This window comes from Aquarana catesbeiana, linkage group LG08 (genome assembly GCF_042186555.1).
Source record: "Aquarana catesbeiana isolate 2022-GZ linkage group LG08, ASM4218655v1, whole genome shotgun sequence".
In the NCBI taxonomy this organism is placed as follows: Eukaryota; Metazoa; Chordata; class Amphibia; order Anura; family Ranidae; genus Aquarana; species Aquarana catesbeiana.
In genome coordinates, this window is record NC_133331.1 from 14417803 (window position 1) to 14437029 (window position 19227).

At 44.1% G+C, this 19227-nt stretch overlaps 1 protein-coding gene across 4 annotated transcripts in view; it reads right to left on the reverse strand.

The window, feature by feature from the left end:
• Positions 1–18897, reverse strand: part of CRTAC1 (cartilage acidic protein 1) — a 951030-nt gene extending 932133 nt beyond the window's left edge. For 3 of the 4 annotated variants that reach the window (XR_012235617.1, XM_073595541.1, XM_073595540.1), the window contains exon 1: positions 18676–18896. Coding sequence is in view for 3 of the 4 variants with exons in the window: in XM_073595541.1 (XP_073451642.1) it covers positions 18676–18702 (27 nt within the window). In the remaining variant the exon portion in view is untranslated. Of the gene's footprint in view, positions 1–18675 lie in introns of all 4 variants that reach the window. The other variant, XM_073595539.1, reaches the window with a different exon arrangement.
• Between the last annotated feature and the right edge of the window lie 330 nt (positions 18898–19227).

Below are 19227 nucleotides of genomic sequence, written 5' to 3' on the forward strand. Positions count from 1 at the left end.
CAATTGTTCACAGGTTTGGTCAGGTCTGCAATCCTGACACCTCCCCCAGACAGTCAAACTCATCACTTTTAGTATCGGGTACCAGGGGGAATTCAAGAGATGGTAATAGCTTGGTTTTACTTTACACATGGATTGCTGGGAACAGAAAAAAAAGAAATAAACCCACAGGGGTTTGATCACATTTATTGACATGATGATCATGTGTGATGGAGTTTTTCTTTGCTTTTGTTTAGATGTCTCCTCCATTTAATTAAACAAGAACTCCACTTTCATGGGAAAAAATATAGCAAATAAAAAAAATATATAACATATACAGTATAAGTGCTACACAAACCATATTGTAATTTAACCACTTGACCTCCGGAAGGTTTTATCCCCTTCATGGCCTTAACATTTTGCAAATAGATAATCTTTCTTCATAAATGTAGGCCAAAATGTTATTATTTTTTAATGTTATTATATAAACGTAAAAAAGACCGGAAATTTTGAAAAACATAAAAAAATAAAAAAAAAACAATATTTTTATTTTCTGCTATAAAACATATTCAATAATAATAATAATAATAATAATAAAATCTTTATGAATTTAGGCCAAAGTGTATTCTGCCACATATCTCATATCTTTGGTAAAAAAATCACAATAAGTGTATATTGACTGGTTTGTGTGAAAATTATAGCATCTACAAACTATGGTATATACTGTATACTGGAATTTTTATTTATTATATATATCTTTTCACACACAACCATCTCTCTGGTTTACAGAGAATGGTAGGAAAAAGAGAAAATATCCAGTGAGCGGCAGTTGTGTGGAGGAAAATGCCTTGTTGATGTCAGAGGTCAGAGGAGAATGGGCAGACTGGTTCCAGATGATAGAAAGGCAACAGTAACTCAAATAACCTCTCGTTACACCCAAGGTATGCAGAATACCATCTCTGAACACACAACAACACATCCAACCTTGAAGCAAATGGGCTACAGCAGCAGAAGACCACACCGGGTGCCACTCCTGTCAACTAAGAACAGGAAACTGAGGCTACAACTGGCACAGGATCACCAAAAATTGGACAATAGAAGATTGGAAAAATGTTGCCTGGTCTGATGCATCTCAGATGTTGGGGTCAGAATTTGGCGCATGGATCCATCCTGACTTGTATCACCAGTTCAGGCTGGTGGTGGGGGTGTAATGGTGAGGGGGATATTTTCTTGGCACACTTTGGGCCCCTTAGTACCAATTGAGCATGGTTTAAACACCACAACCTACCTGAGTATTGTTGCTGACCATGTCCATCCCTTTATGACTACAGTGTCCCCATCTTTTGATGGCTCCTTCCAGCAGGATAATACACCATGTCACAAAGCTCCAATCATCTCACCACTGGACAATGAGGTCACTGTACTCCAATGGCCTCCACACTCACCACATCTCATCCAATAGAGGACCTTTGGCATGTGGTGGAATGGGAGATTGGCCTCATGGATGTGCAGCTGACAAATCTGCAGCAACTGCGTGATGTTATCATGTCACTATGGAGCAAAATACGAGGAACATTTCTAAAACCTTGCTGAATCTATGCCACCAAGAATGAAGGCAGTTCTGAAGGCAAAAGGGGGTCCAACCCGGTACTGGCAAGTTGCACCTAATAAAGTGGTTGGTGGGTGTATATATATATATATATACACACACTGTATATGCACGATTAGCACAGCCATGTTTGTACATACCCATCAAGAATCATCTAAGACAGTGATGGTGAACCTTGCCACTCCAGATGTTTTGTTACTACATTTCCCATGAGGCTCATGCACTCTGCAGTATAGTTGAGCATCATGGGAAATGTATTTCTAAAACATCTGGGGTGCCAAGGTTCGCCGTCACTGATCTAAGACGAAGACTCAGCTGCAGAGAGCTTAAGGAAAAAAAATATGATTTATAAAAGTATCTCATCAGCAGTGGGATCAGGGAAAAAAAAAAAAAAAAAGAAGCGCGTGGTCCTCTTCGGGACAACAAATTGAAAAGTGAATTGGAAGAGAAAGAAGGGACGGAGAAAATGAGAGTATATTAGAAATAAATCAATTTCTTATTAACTGAAACCAAGCAGCATGTGGTAATGTAGAATGCGGCATGTCGAGAATTACCAAAACAAGCCACTTACATTCTCTGCCGCCCGTTTCACAAGGTCATAAATAGCATCCCCCATCATACATGGTTAGAAGGAATCTTACATAAGTCGACATGATGGAGGGACTGATGGTGGGGGGGGGCTAGTTTTCGTGAATACCGATCTTGGCTCGTCCTCATAAGTTTCTGACTCAACTGCCTAGATAATCATAAACCAATAGAGATTCTAACAGAGCGAAAAATGAATAATACAAAGATATTGCTGAGACCGGCTACATAATACGCACTCTCCATACTTTCCATTCTTGACCCGTGAGTTTCTTTATTTTTCTAATGGAAGGACATTGATTTTTTTTGGAGTAAGGAAACCTATACGTGGGGGTTTATGCTACACTGGAGGGGACGTCAATATTTGTGCCGGGGGGAAATTGCCGGGATGCGTCTTTGCTTCTTCAACCAAATACTCATTATTTCTGTCATTTACCTGGTTCCGTGCTCCTTCCCCAACGCAGGAAATTTATCTGCTTAGTTAAGTAGTTTGGGTTGAAGTTCACGCATTGAACACTGGAATGAAGGCAATTACTGTAAGTGCTCTGGAGATCTTCAACTGAATTCTCCCTCCCTCCCCCTGAAATAATATGCCCAAACCATCGTGACCCCGTGTTTGATATGCTTTTATATGCTTTGATATGAAGAATGCTTACAAAAAATGCTCGCACAAGCACTGTGCTATATATATCGTTGTGGGTTGGTTTGTCTTTTCCTGTTCTTTGTTCTGTAGGCCATGGGACAGGATGCATGACTTATGACTCATAACCAGGTGGCCTGTTAACCTGTGATGATAATGTATCTTAAAGGGTCGTTGACTTGTATAACCATATATTTTATACCAATACATCATTTACTAACCACTCCCCACTTTCTATTGGTATATTGAACCATATATAAGCTGAAGCACACCTAATAAAGGTAGACATTTTACGAATGCACAACCTGCTTCTCATCTCATTCGGTGTCTCCAGATATCTGAGGGCCCTGTTGGTGTACCTAATAGACGGGTGGTCATCCACAATACCTACTATTTCCTTTCAGATGGGGGCTCGTCTCGGGGTAAGACAATCATCCACGGTGGGATGGACCTTTGTCTGTTTTGACAAATTCTTTCTTACCCTGGCTCTGATAAAGTCTTAGCCTTTTAAATTAAAAAAAAATAAGAGCTGTTCAGTAGACAAGTGCCCTATGATGATATTACAATATTGAACGAAATTTAGAGTGTAAGAAGCCATTTTTATTAACCACTTGCCAACTGTAGGCCATCATATGATGTCCTCAGTTGGCAACGTTTTTACCAGTTATGGTTAAATCAGTTAAAACAATCTACTGAGTTGGCCAAAACCAACTCTTGAGGGAGTCTATTCCACATTTTCACAGCTCTTACTGTGAAGAAATCTTTGCGTATTTTGCCGATTAAATCTCTTTTCCTCCAGATGTAAAGAGCATCTCTTTCTCCTCTGTGATGACCTCAAAGTCTCTGACTTTTACCTATAGTAAGGCTTGCCTATAGGTACTGTAAATATCTCCTAAACGTGCTCCGTTTAGGAGATATTTACTATGTATGCAGCTGATGATGTCACCGGCCATCTGGGCTGTTCCTGTAGAGTCCTGTGCCCTAAATGGTGGCTCCCGTGCACATTGCGTGGGATTTATGTCATCACTACCCTGGCCATTCACACAGCCGGAGTCCATGAGACCCGGAAAGAAAGACCATTTCTGACCAATTCTTCCAAAAGCTCATTTGTGAGGTCATGAGGTCAGGCACTGATGTTGGACGAGAAGGCCTGGCCCATAGTCTCCGCTCTAATTCATCCCAAAGGTGTTGAGGTCAGGACTGTGCAGGTCAGTCAAGTTCCTCCACCCCCAAACTCGCTCACCCATGTCTTTATGGATCTTGCTTTGTTCACTGGTAAGCAGTCATGTTGGAACAGGTAGGGGCCATCCCCAAACTGTTCCCACAAAGTTGGGAGCATGAAATTGTCCAAAATGTCTTGGTACGCTGACACCTTAAGAGTTCCCTTCACTGGAACCTGACCTCAACCCCATAAAACACCTGGGCAGAAGAAAGAAGAGGAACAGGGGTGGCGGGGTGGCCACACCTCCCAACTTTTTGAGATGGGAATGAGGGACACCTATCAGCAAAAGCTTGCAGGCATAGGACACACCCCCTGATATGCCCCCTTAAAGGAGAATTGTACAAAAAAAAAAAAAAAAAGATTGGTTAAACCCACAAGTGCTTTTTTTACCACTACTACTCCTTTATATTGGCTTTTGGAATTTACAAACGCAGCCATTTAGAAATCAGATGAAAGGTTTAGCTCTGGAAAACACTTTTTGATAGATAAAAAGTGCATTTTAAAAACATTTATATAGATCAGACCAAAATGAGGGACAAATGAGGAGGAATGAGGGACAGAGGGACATTGCTGCAAATCAGGGACAGTCCCTTGAAATCAGGGACAGTTGGGGGTGGCATAGATTGGTAGCGATCCCCTGTATTTTCCTCCCGTGGCAACCGAATGTCAGTCACAGGGAAAGGAGGAGAAGCCGACTTTAAGCTGCGGCAGGAGGAAAATGTAGATCGGTTTCACTAAATTACACGCCCGCCACCCCTCCTGTCCATGTTCTGGGGGTCGGCAAGGAAGGATCGCGGTTTACTTGTCACCTGCCCGCGATCGATGGGTAGATCGCAATAGACGGGTTTGCTATGGCCAGGAATAGGGTGTGCCCAGGCACACCCCTTGCGCACATGCCTATGGATGCCATTAAAGTTCATGTGTGTTGTATAGGCGGGCGTCCCAACATTTTTGCTAATAGTGTATTTTGTAAGTGAGACGACAATGAACACCCTCGCCAGCTCGGAGGGGTCTCACCTACACTTTTGGCTCGCTTTGCTTTTTTAAACATAAGACTGAAAGTGCGCTCACCTTCCGCTATGAACAATTAGCGAAACACTTCATTAGGAAAACCACTAAATATCGCATTTATTCCTTATCTGATGTCATCAAATCAACCTCATTAAATCGCATCCAAAAGTTACACCGACACTTTTCCTGCAACAGCTAATTTATTATCCGACAACATTCCCCCAATAAACAAAACAGCACTACATCTCATCAATCCATTGTTACATGACTACTGCTCTAATTATATAACACGTGTCTGCACCATTGGGATCGCATACCATCTGCATTCCTCTTACCCCCTCATTGGATTTGCTAAAACTGGAGAAAACAGAATCTTGGAACAGCTCCGCATGGCAACCTATCGGCTTCTAGCTTCAGCTTGCTCGGTAAAGCTTTGTAAATGAAAGCTGGTAGCTGATTGGTTGCCATGCACAGTTGCTTCAGTTAAGGTAAATTTCCCTCTGTATTCCACTGCAAATGCATTTGCACCAGAGCCTAATAAATGGAGCTCTGGTATAATGGTTCCAAACCCCATAATGGCTCATTAACCACTTGCCGACTGCAATACAAATATATATATACAGTGGAACCTTGGACCTGCCTGTACTGGTGTGAACTATGCCATTGGAAACCATATACAGTGGAACCTTGGAATACGAGCATAATCCGTTCCAGGGGAATGCTTGTAATCCAAAGCACTTGCATATCAAAGCGAGTTTCCCCATAGAAGTCAATGGAAATGAAGATAATTCATTCCGCATTGACTTCTATTGCATGCAATACCGCATGTGGCCAGAGGTGGAGGGGGGGGCGCCGGAGAGCCTCGGAAATACTCAGGGACAGCTCTCGACTGAACTCGGAAAGCCTCGGAAAGGCTCGGAAACACTTGTGAACGGAGTATTTCCAAGTGGTTCCGAGTATTTACGAACGGCTCCGAACCGTTCTGAGTATCACCGGCGCCCCCTGCACCTCTGGCCAAATGCGGTACTGCACACCCCATTAGCTTGAATTCTGCTGGTTGTGCGAGACAACACTCGCAAACCGAGTCAGAATTAAAAAAAAAAAAAAAGTTGCTCGCTTTTTAAAACGCTCGTAAACCAAGGTTCCACTGTATATACGTTGGGGTTTGCAAGTGGTTTACCGGGTTTATGCCTGAGGATTTCAAGCCATAATCCCGGTATTTATTTATTTTTTCAGCCCCGCGGCTGGCTCATGAAAGTGCTCCGAGCGGCTCATTAGCCACTGGATCACTTTCAAAAGTGGCGGGAGAGGAGCAGATCGATCTCTGATCACCTCTATCGCCCAGGAGGACTGGAGAGATATCATGACCTCACTTCCAGTCTAGGGCAGAAGTAAACATTTTTTTTTTTAAAACAAAAGATCAAATTCTTTTTTTTTTTGATCTTTTGCTCTTAAAAGGTAAAGAAGGGATTTTGGGTCTTTTTGACCCCAGATCTCTCCATGCAGAGGACTTGTTATCCTTATCAATAGCCATGTCATTGATATCGATTTAAAGCAGCTGTGCAAAGTGAAGGAAAACCTGAAAACACGGCCCGTTGGGGGGGGTACTTGAGGACTGAGGTTGAGAACCCCTGATATAACCCTGATATACACAATATACTCGAGGAAGGGGGTATAAATGAAGAGTTTAAAATGGACTGAACCATTTCTGGATTTCTTCTGTCAGCATTCTAGTTAGTTAACCAATCACTGCACTTCAACTTCCAGCTCCTTCCAGCGGTCACAATCATTCCACCATGATAGTGCTCTTGTTTCTATGGTTCTACTTGGTTCTTTTTTTTTATACTGAGAATGCAGCAAGAGGAGGGAGGCTCCGGTGCTTTACTTGAGCATGCTTGTGCTAGATAGTAAATGAAGAGATTTTGCCACTCAAATTCAAACCACGGCACTACCTGCCTGGCGTCTGCATGTTCTCCCTGCGCTTGAATGGGAGAATGAATAATTGCGAGTTAGGGACCTTAGATTGGAAGCTCCATGAGGGCAGGGAGTGATGGGAATGTACAATATATATGTTAAAGAGATGCCTAAATTGTTGGCGCAATATAAAAAGGTACCTGTAATGAATAAATAAAATGAAAAAGACATAGGAAGCCACGTGGCAGTTTGATCCACCCATACTGGAAATATCAGCAAGTGGTTGCCGACGTGACTCGGAGCTTCAACCCATTCAGGGTTTGTGACCACTGTATCCAAACAGCTGAATTGCCTTCTAAGCATGATTTTAGGATGCTTTCTAATATCGCTCTAAGGTATTAGAAAAAAAATGTATAATGTTTGGGGTTCTAAGTAAATAGCAAAAAAAAACAAAAAATAGCAAAAAAAAAGGTCCTTAAGTGGCTAAAGAAGTTTAGAATGTTGGTATTTCAACATAAAGGGGATGCCAGCAGAACAATCCTAAAGTGTTGGGACTGTTGATTCTCAATACCGGGTCTGGCACCGGCCGCACTGGTTATGCAAAGATTTTTGATATTTTTAATAAAACAACGACAACAGCGACTGGGTTATAGAGAACTGGGTTCTATACCTCTTTAATCATAGACATAAATGACAATGTACAGGTATATTTATATATTGCAATGTCTTCATATGCACCTCATTGTTCTATGGTGTTCAGGGAGTCTTGGGGTTTTGGGCCGTTTTTGAGACTGTTGGTTCTCAATACCGGGTCTGGCACTGGCCGCACTGGTCATGCAAAGATAGTTTTAATAAAACAGCGGCAACAGCTACTGGGTTATAGAGAACTGGGTTCTATACAGCTGTAATCATAGGCATAAATGACAATGTACGGGTATATTTTATATATTGCAATGTCTTCATATGCACCTCCTTGTTCTATGGTGTTCAGGGAGTCTTGGGGTTTTAGGCAGTTTTTGCTTTCTATGGTCTGAGAAATTATTATAAATATATAAATATAAATATATATATATATATATATATATATATATATATATATAAAATGACAGGGGTTACAGCACAGTGAAATACACTTATAGCCAGTAATAAAGCAACTTCAGACACCCCTGCCCTTTGTACAAGTGTGTAAAACGCTCATGTCGTACATTTTCTGGTGTTCCCATTAAAGTCTATGCAGGGGCCCAATTGCCCCCAAAGAAGCTCATGTGCTTTTTTGAGCGACAGGCGTTTGGCTTCAGATGATAGAACAGCTCATATGTGAACAGGGCCATTGAAATGAATTGGATTTGGCTTGTTTAGCATTTTAGAGCTTCAAGTTTCAAGCAGAAAATCACATGTGAATGAGGCCTTAATATTGTAAATAAAACTACCAACTGCATACATACACTTACCGGACACTTTACTAGGTACACCTGTTCAATTGCTTGGTAACACAAATTGCTAATCAGTCAATCACATGGCAGCAACTCAATCCATTTAGGCATCTAGACGCGGTGAAGACAACTTGCTGAAATTCAAACCAAGCATCAGAATGGGGAAGAAAGGGGATATAAGTGACTTTGAACGTGGCATGGTTGTTGGTGCCAGACGGGCTGGTCTGAGTACTTCAAAAACTGCTGATCTACCGGGATTTTCACACACAACCATCTCTCGGGTTTACAGAGAATAGTCAGAAAAAGAGAAAATATCCAGTGAGCGGCAGTTGTGTGGAGGGAAATGCCTTGTTGATATCAGATGAGAATTTGCAGGCTGAGGCTAGTTCCAGATGATAGAAAGGCAACAGTAACTCAAATAACCACTCATTACATCCAAGGTATGCAGAATACAATCTCTGAACCCACATCGAACCTTGAAACAGATGGGCTACAAAAGGAGAAGACCACACCAGGTGCCACTCCTGTCAGCTAAAAACTGGAAACTGAGGCTACAATTCGCGCAGGCTCACCAAAATTGGACAATAGAAGATTGGAAAAACGTTGCCTGGTCTGATGAGTCTGGATTTCAGCTGCAACAGATGGTCGGGTCAGAATTTGGTGCATGGATCCATCCTGCCTTATATCACCGGTTCAGGCTGGTGGTGGGGGTGTAATGGTGTGGGGGATACTTTCTTGGCACACTTTGGGCCCCTTAGTACCAATTGGTTTAATCACCACGGCCTACCTGAGTATTGTTGCTGACCATGTCCATCCCTTTATGACTACAGTGTCCCCATCTTCTGATGGCTCCTTCCAGCAGGATAATGCCCCATGTCACAAAGCTCCAATCATCTCACCACCGGACAATGAGGTCCCTGTACTCCAATGGCCTCCACACTCACCAGATCTTAATCCAATAGAGCAGTGGTTCTCAACCCTGTCCTCAAGTACCCTCAACAGGCCATGTTTTGGGAATTTCTCTTAGATAAAATAGCTGTCCAAAATACCAAGTCATTGACTCTGATTTAAAGCACCTGTGCAAGATAAAGGAAATAATGCAAACGTGACCTGTTGGGGGGCACTTGGGTTGAGAATCACTGCAATAGAGCACCTTTGGGATGTGGTGGAACTGGAGATTGGCATCATAGATGTGCAGCCGACAAATCGGCAGCAACTGCGTGATGTTATCATGTTACTATGGACCAAAATCTCTGAGGAATGTTTCCAACACCTTGTTGTAGCTATGCCACCAAGAATGAAGGCAAAAGGGGGTCCAACCCGGTACTAGCAAGGTGTACCTAATAAAGTGGCCAGTGAGTGTATATATACGCTTTAAAGCTCTTGAATAAATGTTTCAAGGAACAAGTGCTGAATAAAGAAAGTGTCTGGGGTTGATTTACTAAAGGAAAACAGACTGTGCACTTTGCAAAGTACAGTTGCACTCTGTGAGAGCAGTTGCTCCAGAGCTTGGTAAATGAGGAAAAGCTCTGCTGATTTCCATCATCCAATCATACGCAAGCAAAAAGGCTGTTTTTTTAAATTTCCCCTTGCACGTGATTGGGTATCACTTTGCAAAGTGAAGCTTTACCTCATTTACTAAGCTCTGGAGCAAATGCACTTTGCAAAGTGCACAGTCTATTTACCTTTAGTAAATCAACCCCTAAGGGTCGGTTCACACATGGGCAACACGACTTTAGCGCGACTTTGTACCGCGACTTCAACGCGGCTTCAGCGCGACTTTGGCAAATTACTTGAAGTCGCCTCCATGACAGGCGACTTCGCCTGTGGCCAATCACCTCTCTGGGAGGGAGGGGGGAGGGAGGGGTTTTCTCTGCAAAGTCGCTTGAGAGATCCGACTTGCAGGCGACTTACATTGAGTTGAATGGGTACAAGTCGCCTACAAGTCGGATAGAAGTAGTACAGGAACCTTTTCTGAAGTCGGAGCGACTTCAGTAGTGTCAATTAAGACGCTCCCATTGCCTACCATGATAATCTAAATGCAAAGCGACTTGGGGCGACTTGAGGGCGTACAAGTCGGATCCCAAGTCGCCCCAGTGTGAACCGACCCTAAGTGTCAAAGTCCATCCAAGTGTTAAGCTGGGTTCAAATATATGTGAATTGGATGCATTTCTAACCGAATCCAATTTGCATAACATGTGTGCTTTCAATGGAGCCAGCTCACAAATATCCGGGTGGCTGCGGCACAGTTTTTGAAAAAAGTCCTGTGAGTTTTTGGGTATGGTTCAGGTTGCGAATTCAGGGAAAAATTTGCACCTGAACCAGTGAACAGAAACACGCCAGACTCCAGACTGCAAACCGCAGCCGTATATATTTGAACACAGCCTTACAAAACAATGAAAGTATCATCCACCACAGAATGTGATCTGCAGCAAATCATCCAAAGTGTGTACCTTCACCAATTACAAACTCACCGGAAGTACTGGCTTCCAATCCTGTGCATTCTTACATGATCCTGGCAAATCATCCAAAGTGTGTGTCAGGAAAGGTTCCACCTACTAATGGAACTGTCAGGGGAGCTCTCTCCTGCTGGTGGTATTATTTGATCTTTGGGTCGCAGTACTGGCGCCCACCAGCGGGTGGTTCCTGGCAGTGTGGAGCCGACATCATCTCCTGTAATCAGGCATCACCTGAGCCTAATTGCAGGAGACATGTATAAATACCTGGCAAGTACACACACACTTTGCCTTGGTATCTTCCTTGCGCCCTGACCTGAACCTGAGAACTCTGAACCTGATCCTGTCTCTGAACCTGATTCCTGTACCTGAACCCTGAGCCTTGTACCTGTACCCGTCCCTCCTGTGATCCTGTTACCCTTACCTTTGCCTTACATCCTAATCCATCCTCTCCTCGTCCTGTTTGTTCCCTGTCCCCATTTGCTGACCTCCCGTTGATGACCCTGGCCTGGCTATGGGTATGATTCCAGTATTCCCCATTATATGTATATATCTGTCTGTTTATTATTATTTGTGGGTCTCTGTTTGTGGTTGGTTGGTTGGTTGCACACTGTATTATATTGGAGGTGGTTGTGTTTATATCATTCACTTATCTTAATAAATCACTATATTTTCACTTATATACGTTTTGGGTTTTCTCTGTTGCAGTCCATGCAGTTCTGGTCTCACCTGATACGTGACAGTGTGTACCTCCGCCAATTACACACTCACCGGAAGTACTGGCTTCCAATCCTGTGCATTCTTACATGATCCTGGCAAATCATCCAAAGTGTGTACCTTCACCAATTACAGATTCACCAGAAGTAGTGGCTTCCAATCCTGTGCATTCTTACATGATCCTGGCAAATCATCCAAAGTGTGTACCTTCACCAATTACACACTCACCAGAGGTATTGACTTCCAATCCTGTGCATTCTTACATAACCCTGGCAAATCATCCAAAGTGTGTACCTTCACCAATTACAGACTCACAGGAAGTACTGGCTTCCAATCCTGTGCATTCTTACATGATCCTGGCAAATCATCCAAAGTGTGTACCTTCACCAATTACAGATTCACCAGAAGTAGTGGCTTCCAATCCCGTGCATTCTTACATGATCCTGGCAAATCATCCAAAGTATATACCTTCACCAATTACAGACGCACTGGAAGTAGTGGCTTCCAATCCTGTGCATTCTTACATGATCCTGTAGTCTGAACCTACAGGAGGATCTCTATCACTGACTGTTCTTCATCTCACCTCTGATGTTTTTTTAGGATTGTAAAAAAATGTTGCTATATTGACATGCAGATCTGCAACACTGTAGACAACATGATGAAGATTTATGTTTTGTTTTTTTCTTGTTTCTGTTTAAATCTAAACTTTCTAAAACCACAATAAAAAACAAAACAAAAAAAACAAAAAACAAATACTTGATTAAAAAAAGATCAGAAGATGTGACGCCCCATACATTGTTTCATGTTCTTTGCAGCAGAGTTGATAACTATATTCATTCCCATTGCCAACATCCTTCAAACTCCACATACTATACTGATGCCAACGTGGTTATATGATACATTGTTGCAGAATACTTTGAGACACCCCCCCTCCCCCATTATACGATGACTCCGGACTCACCCAGAACACATTCTATGCATTTAGTGAACTGCTGCAGATAACCAACTTCCCCGCGTGTGACAATGCCGGTCCTCAGACACGACTTGGACCTTTTCCACGATGCGATAAATTCGCTCGACCTAGATTTCACCTTTCACGGTCCAGGCCTCTATTTTAAGCTCCTATTAAACCCGCACTGGGCTCACACGTGACGGCATATCGCTCAGAATTTATTTCAGCGTTCAGCGTTTGCTCCTTATTGGAAACCAATATTAGACATGCTTGCTGTCTGTGCGTCCCAACGATGACACTATGATTATTGTTCAGGATTTATATCTAACAGTTTGTCCGTCACTTTACATAATAAAGGGAGACGGGTGAGGGTTAGGAGAGCTTACAATCTAATAGGGAGGCGTAAGTTCAGGGCCAGGACAAGGGGTGGGCAGGAGGGATGGCTGCCCTGGGCCCTGGGTCTTAAGACCATAAGAGTGATGAGCTGATGGAAGAGTTAAAAGGCCAGTTGTTAGGGAGGTGGGATAGATAGGCTTCCCTGAAGAGATGAGTTCTCAGGGATTGTCTAAGCCTGGACAGAGTAGGAGATAGCCAGACAGATTGGGGTAGGGAGTTCCAGAGAATGGGAGAGCTTCTGGAGAAGTCCTGGAGGTGATCATGATAAGAGGAGACAAGGGAGCTAGAGATCAGGAGGTCTTGGGAAGAGAAGAGAGGAGAGTTTGGGGGATATATTGGGATAAGACTGGTGATGTAGCTCGGCGGAATCATAGAAACATACACTATATTGTCAAAAGTTTGCTTGTCTGAAACTCATTAAGACTTTTATGTTAGATATACACTATATTGTCAAAAGTATTGGGACACCTGCCATTACACGCACATGAATTCTAATGGCATCCCAGTCTTAGTCCGTAGGGTTCCATAATGAGTTGGCCCACCCTTTGCAGCTATAACAGCTTTAACTCCTCTGGGAAGGCTGTCCACAAGGTTTAGGAGTGTGTCTATGGGGATGTTTGACCATTCCTCCAGAAGAGCATTTGTGAGGTCAGGCACTGATGTTAGATGAGAAGGCCTGGCTTGCAGTCTCCATTCTAATTCATCCCAAAGGTGTTCTACTGGGTTGAGGTCGGAAATCTGCGCAGGCCAGTTAAGTTCCTCCAACCCAAACTCACCCATTCATGTGTTTATGGACCTTGCTTTGTGCACTGCGCCAAATCATTTGGTGGAGGGGGGATTATGGTGTGGGGGTTGTTTTTCAGGGGTTGGGCTTGGCCCCTTAGTTCCAGTGAAGGGAACTCTTAAGGCGTCAGCATACCAAGACATTTTGGACAATTTCATGCTCCCAACTTTGTGGGAACAGTTTGGGGACGGCCCCTTCCTGTTCCAACATGACTGCGCACCAGTGCACAAAGCAAGGTCCATAAAGACATGGATGAGCAAGTTTGGGGTGGAGGAACTTGACTGACCTGCAACCTGATAGAACACCTTTGGGATGAATTAGAGCAGAGACTGCAAGCCAGGCCTTCTCGTCTCCAACATCAGTGCCTGACCTCACAAATGCTCTTCTGGAAGAATGGTCAAACATTCCCATAGACACACTCCTAAACCTTGTGGACGGCCTTCCCAGAAGAGTTGAAGCTGCTATAGCTGCAAAGGGTGGACCAACTCAATATTGAACCCTACGGACTAAGACTGGGATGCCATTAAAGTTCATGTGCGTGTAAAGGCAGACGTCCCAATACTTTTGGTAATATAGTGTATGTTTCTATGATTGCCCCGAGCTACATCACCAATCCTATCCCAATATATCTCCCAAACTCTCCTCTCTTCTCTTCCCAAGACCTCCTGATCTCTAGCTCCCTTGTCTCCTCTTATCATGATCACCTCCAGGACTTCTCCAGAAGCTCTCCCTTTCTCTGGAACTCCCTACCCCAATACTTTTGGTAATATAGTGTATAGCTAACATAAAAGTCTTAATGAGTTTCAGACAAGCAATATAGCGTAAGACTTTGCTAAGTCACTGGAGATGGGTGCCCATTTATTAGGCCAATTTATACGCCAACCCCCTAAAAATATTGACTTTATGGAGGCAGCAGAACGTTTCTCATGGTTGCCGAGGGCTGTGGCAGCTTTCTTTGGCCCCCGCCTCCCGTTCTTCTTCTGCTCTGCATAGCAGAAACCCTGTTAACAAGTGAATAGAATCTGCTATGAAGCCAATGTCAGAGCACAATGACGGAGCAGAAGATGAATGCTCCCCTTGGAGGAAAGCAAAGACTTGTCACACGTGTATTACTATATTGCCCCCCCCAAAACTTTCTCCGCCATGCAACGCCATCATAGAGGCTGCAGTAAAACACACATGAAGTCTTATCTCCAGTATTTTTAGCAGCACAGAAAACCAGAGCAAGCTTCAACCTTGATGAAGTCGGAGGACATCCATTACTCAGAGTAAATATTGGCAAAAGCCAATTGGCAAAAGATCCGTCTGCCTCCCCCACTCATTGGTATGATATGGCAGAGCGGTGATGTGCGGCCAAGCAGAGATATAGGGCCACATAAAGCCTCCCCGGCCCCAGCAAGTGTTTACTGTGGGAATATGATCACCGCACAAATATATCATTAAACACGCAATTCCACATTTCTCATTTATTTTCTATCTCAGGAACACACAAAAAAAATCCCCCCAAAAAAACAACACAACACCCCCTTCCCCACCCCCACCTACATTGTGCAGAAATGTGAGAGGTGATGGGGTGTCACCATCTGCAAAACTTCGAGTATGCATTGGAAGGAATAGAGGAGGGGGGGGCATACAATGTATCAGAAAGATAGATAAAGATTGAATCCAAACATCTAGAGAGAGAAATCCAGCAGAAGGACGTCGGGGATTGGAAGTTGGGAGATATTTCCAGAACTCTGAGTGGCACTACTTCAGAGTACCCCGGGGGGGGGGGGGCATCATTACTGAGATGATACATGGGGGGGGCATCATTACTGAGATGACACATGGGGGGGGCATCATTACTGAGATGATACATGGGGGGGCATCATTACTGAGATGATACATGGGGGGGGGCATCATTACTGAGATGATACATGGGGGGGGCATCATTACTGAGATGATACATGGGGGGGGCATCATTACTGAGATGATACATGGGGGGGGCATCATTACTGAGATGATACATGGGGGGGGGGGCATAATTACTAATGATACATGGGGAGGAGGTGACCATTATTACCAAGATGATACATTGGGGGGGGGGTGCATTTTTACTGAGATGATACATGGGGGGGGGGCATCATTACAGAGGTGATACATGGGGGGGGGATTTTTACTGAGATGATACATGGGGGGGGGGGATTTTTACTGAGATGATACATGGGGGAGGAGGTGACCATTATTACTGAGAAGATACATGGAGGGGGGGGGGGATTTTTACTGAGATGATACATAGGGGGGGGTGCATTATTACTGAGATGATACATGGGGGGGGTGCATTATTACTGAGATGATACATGGGGGGGGGGGAATTTTTACTGAGATGATATATTCAAACATCTAGAGAGAGAAATCCAGCAGAAGGACATCGGGGATTGGAAGTTGGGAGATATTTCCAGAACTCTGAGTGGCACCACACCGCACTTCAGGAGTACCGAGAGGGAGCAGAGCTGTGTGCTATTCACAGACATCAGAGTCCTGACATGACACGGGGGGGGGGGGGCATTAATACTTAAGTTACATCCCGGGCCATTATTACTGAGATGATACATGGGGGGGGGCATCATTACTGGGATGATACATGGGGGGGGGGCATCATTGCTGAGATGATACATGGGGGGGGGGCATCATTACTGAGATGATACATGGGGAGGGTGCATTATTACTGATATGATACATGGGGGGGGGGCATCATTACTGAGATGATACATGGGGGGGGGCATCATTACTGAGATGATACATGGGGGGGGCATCATTACTGAGATGATACATAGGGGGGGTGCATTATTACTGAGATGATACATGGGGGGGGCATCATTACTGAGATGATACATGGGGAGGAGGTGACCATTATTACTGAGATGATACATGGGGGGCATTATTACTGAGATGATACATGGGGGGGGCATCATTTCTGAGATGATACATGGGGGGGCATTATTACTGAGATATTACATGGGGGGGCATCATTACTGAGATAGCACATGGGGGGGGGGCACTATTACTGAGATGGCAAATGGAGGGGGGCATTATTATTGATATGACACATGGGGGGGGGGTATTACTGATATGGATATAAGGGGCACATTATTACTCATATGACATATGGAGAAGCGCATTATTACTGATACCGCATTTGAGGGGCACATTATTATTGATATGACACATGGGGGGGGCATTATTACTGATATGACACATAGGGGGCACATTATTACTGATATGACATATGAGGGGGGCATTAATACTGATATGACACATGGTGGTGGTGGTGGTGGTGGGGGGGGGGGCATTATAACTGATATGACACATGGGGGGCACATTATTATTGATATGAGGGGGGGGGGGCAAAAATTACTGATTTGACACATAGAGGGCACATTATTATTGATATGGCATAATTGGGGCATTATTACTGACACAGCATATGAGGGGCACATTATTACTGATATGATACATGGGGGGGCATTATTACTGATATGACATATGGGGGGCATTATTACTGATAAAACACATGGGGGGGGTGGCAATATTACTGGTATAGCATATGGAGGGCGCATTATTATTGATATGACATATGGGGGGCACTATTATTGATATGACACATGGGGGTAAGCATTATTACTGATATAACATAAAGGGGGGGGGCAAAAATGACTGATATGACACATAGAGGGCACATTATTATTGAGGGCATTATTACGGATACAGCATATGAGGGGCACATTATTACTGATATGACACATGGGTGGCATCTTTACTGATATGATGCTGGGGAGGGGCACAAATTGGAGGGACACATGGAAGGGACATATTACTGAGATAACACATGGGGGGGCATACTGTTACCGAGGGGACACATTAATAGTTAGATAACACATGGGGGGGGCAATAATACTGAGATAACACAAGGTGGGGGGTACACTGAGATAATGTGGGGGGGGGGGGGACATGATTACTAATGACACATGGGGGGACACGTTACTGATGTCAGGTGGATCACATTATAACTGAGATGACATATAGGGGGGCATATTATTACTGAGATGACATGTGGGGGGGGGGCTGACAATTATCCGACAATTAAATATTACAATTCTTTACAATGAAGACAAATCTCAGCTCTCACCTTCCCCAACCTGCAATAACCCGGCCAGCAGTCTAGACACCCAGAGAGGGACCCCCCCTCCCCTCCTCCTCCTCCTCCTCCTCCTCCTCATCCATGACATTCCATGTCCAACTTGTAGAGACAAAATATAAGGCAGTCACATGTCCTATGTGTATTATGGGATGTATAGAAGGGACAGAGCTGGCCATACATGCAGCGATTAGACCAATCAGCAATCCCAATCTGATCCTCTTCTCAATCCATCCATCCATCCCTCCATCCCCTCAATGCTACCAGTTACACCCAGACCACAAATCTCTTCTTCTATACAATGTATAGGAACCAACTGCATGAACAATGTATCACCTCTGTATGACAATGTATCACCTCTGTATGACAATGTATCACCTCTGTATGACAATGTATCAGTCTCGTTCACTGATCATTGACACCAATGCACAGAATGCTTCATACATGACTTGGATCATCTCTAGACTTCTTCAGACACAACTTGTAACAATGTAACGCCTGGATGGGATGGATATAGATGGGATAGATATAGATGGGATGGATATAGATGGGATGGATATAGATGGGATGGATATAGATGGGATGGATATAGATGGGATGGATATAGATAGTATAGATATAGATGGTATATATGGAATCTGACCTACTACAATGTACATTCAGCTTCAGAAAAGACTTCTAACAATCTACAGCCAACTTCCCATCTGATTTGTAACAATGTATACAGAGTTTAGTTGAGATTTGCACTTTTTTTTTTTTTTTTTTTAGCAGAATAAAGAACAGAAAGCAGAGTTGTTACTCACAGGGATGGAGAAATGAGCCTGCAGCATCCTTTATATACCCAGTTGCAGTTTTGGAGTAGTTTTCCCCCTTCAATGTCTGCACCTTTCCCGCACCTTTCCCGCACCTCTCCTGCGCGTTATACAACTCTACCAAGGCTGCCAAGCTTATGTAAAGTCTTGTGTAACCGGCTGGCCAATCACAGCCTTCATATGCAAATCTCAAGCGCTGGACGGCCAATGGTTACACGCCGAGGGGCGTGTCCTGTCCCTGCGCTGTGATTTACAACTGCAAATTGCAGAGGATCCTCCAGCAGCAGAAATCAGATCAATAGGAAGAAATGATACATCGGATCTTCTATCCCCCCCAATATGGGCCCCTCCTGGGATCAGCGACCCCACAGCACCTCCAGGGGCCCCTCCTGGGATCAGCGACCTCACAGCACCTCCAGGGGCCCCTCCTGGCATCAGTGACCCCACAGCACCTCCAGGGGCCCCTCCTGGCATCAGTGACCCCACAGCACCTCCAGGGGCCCCTCCTGGGATCAGCGACCTCACAGCACCTCCAGGGGCCCC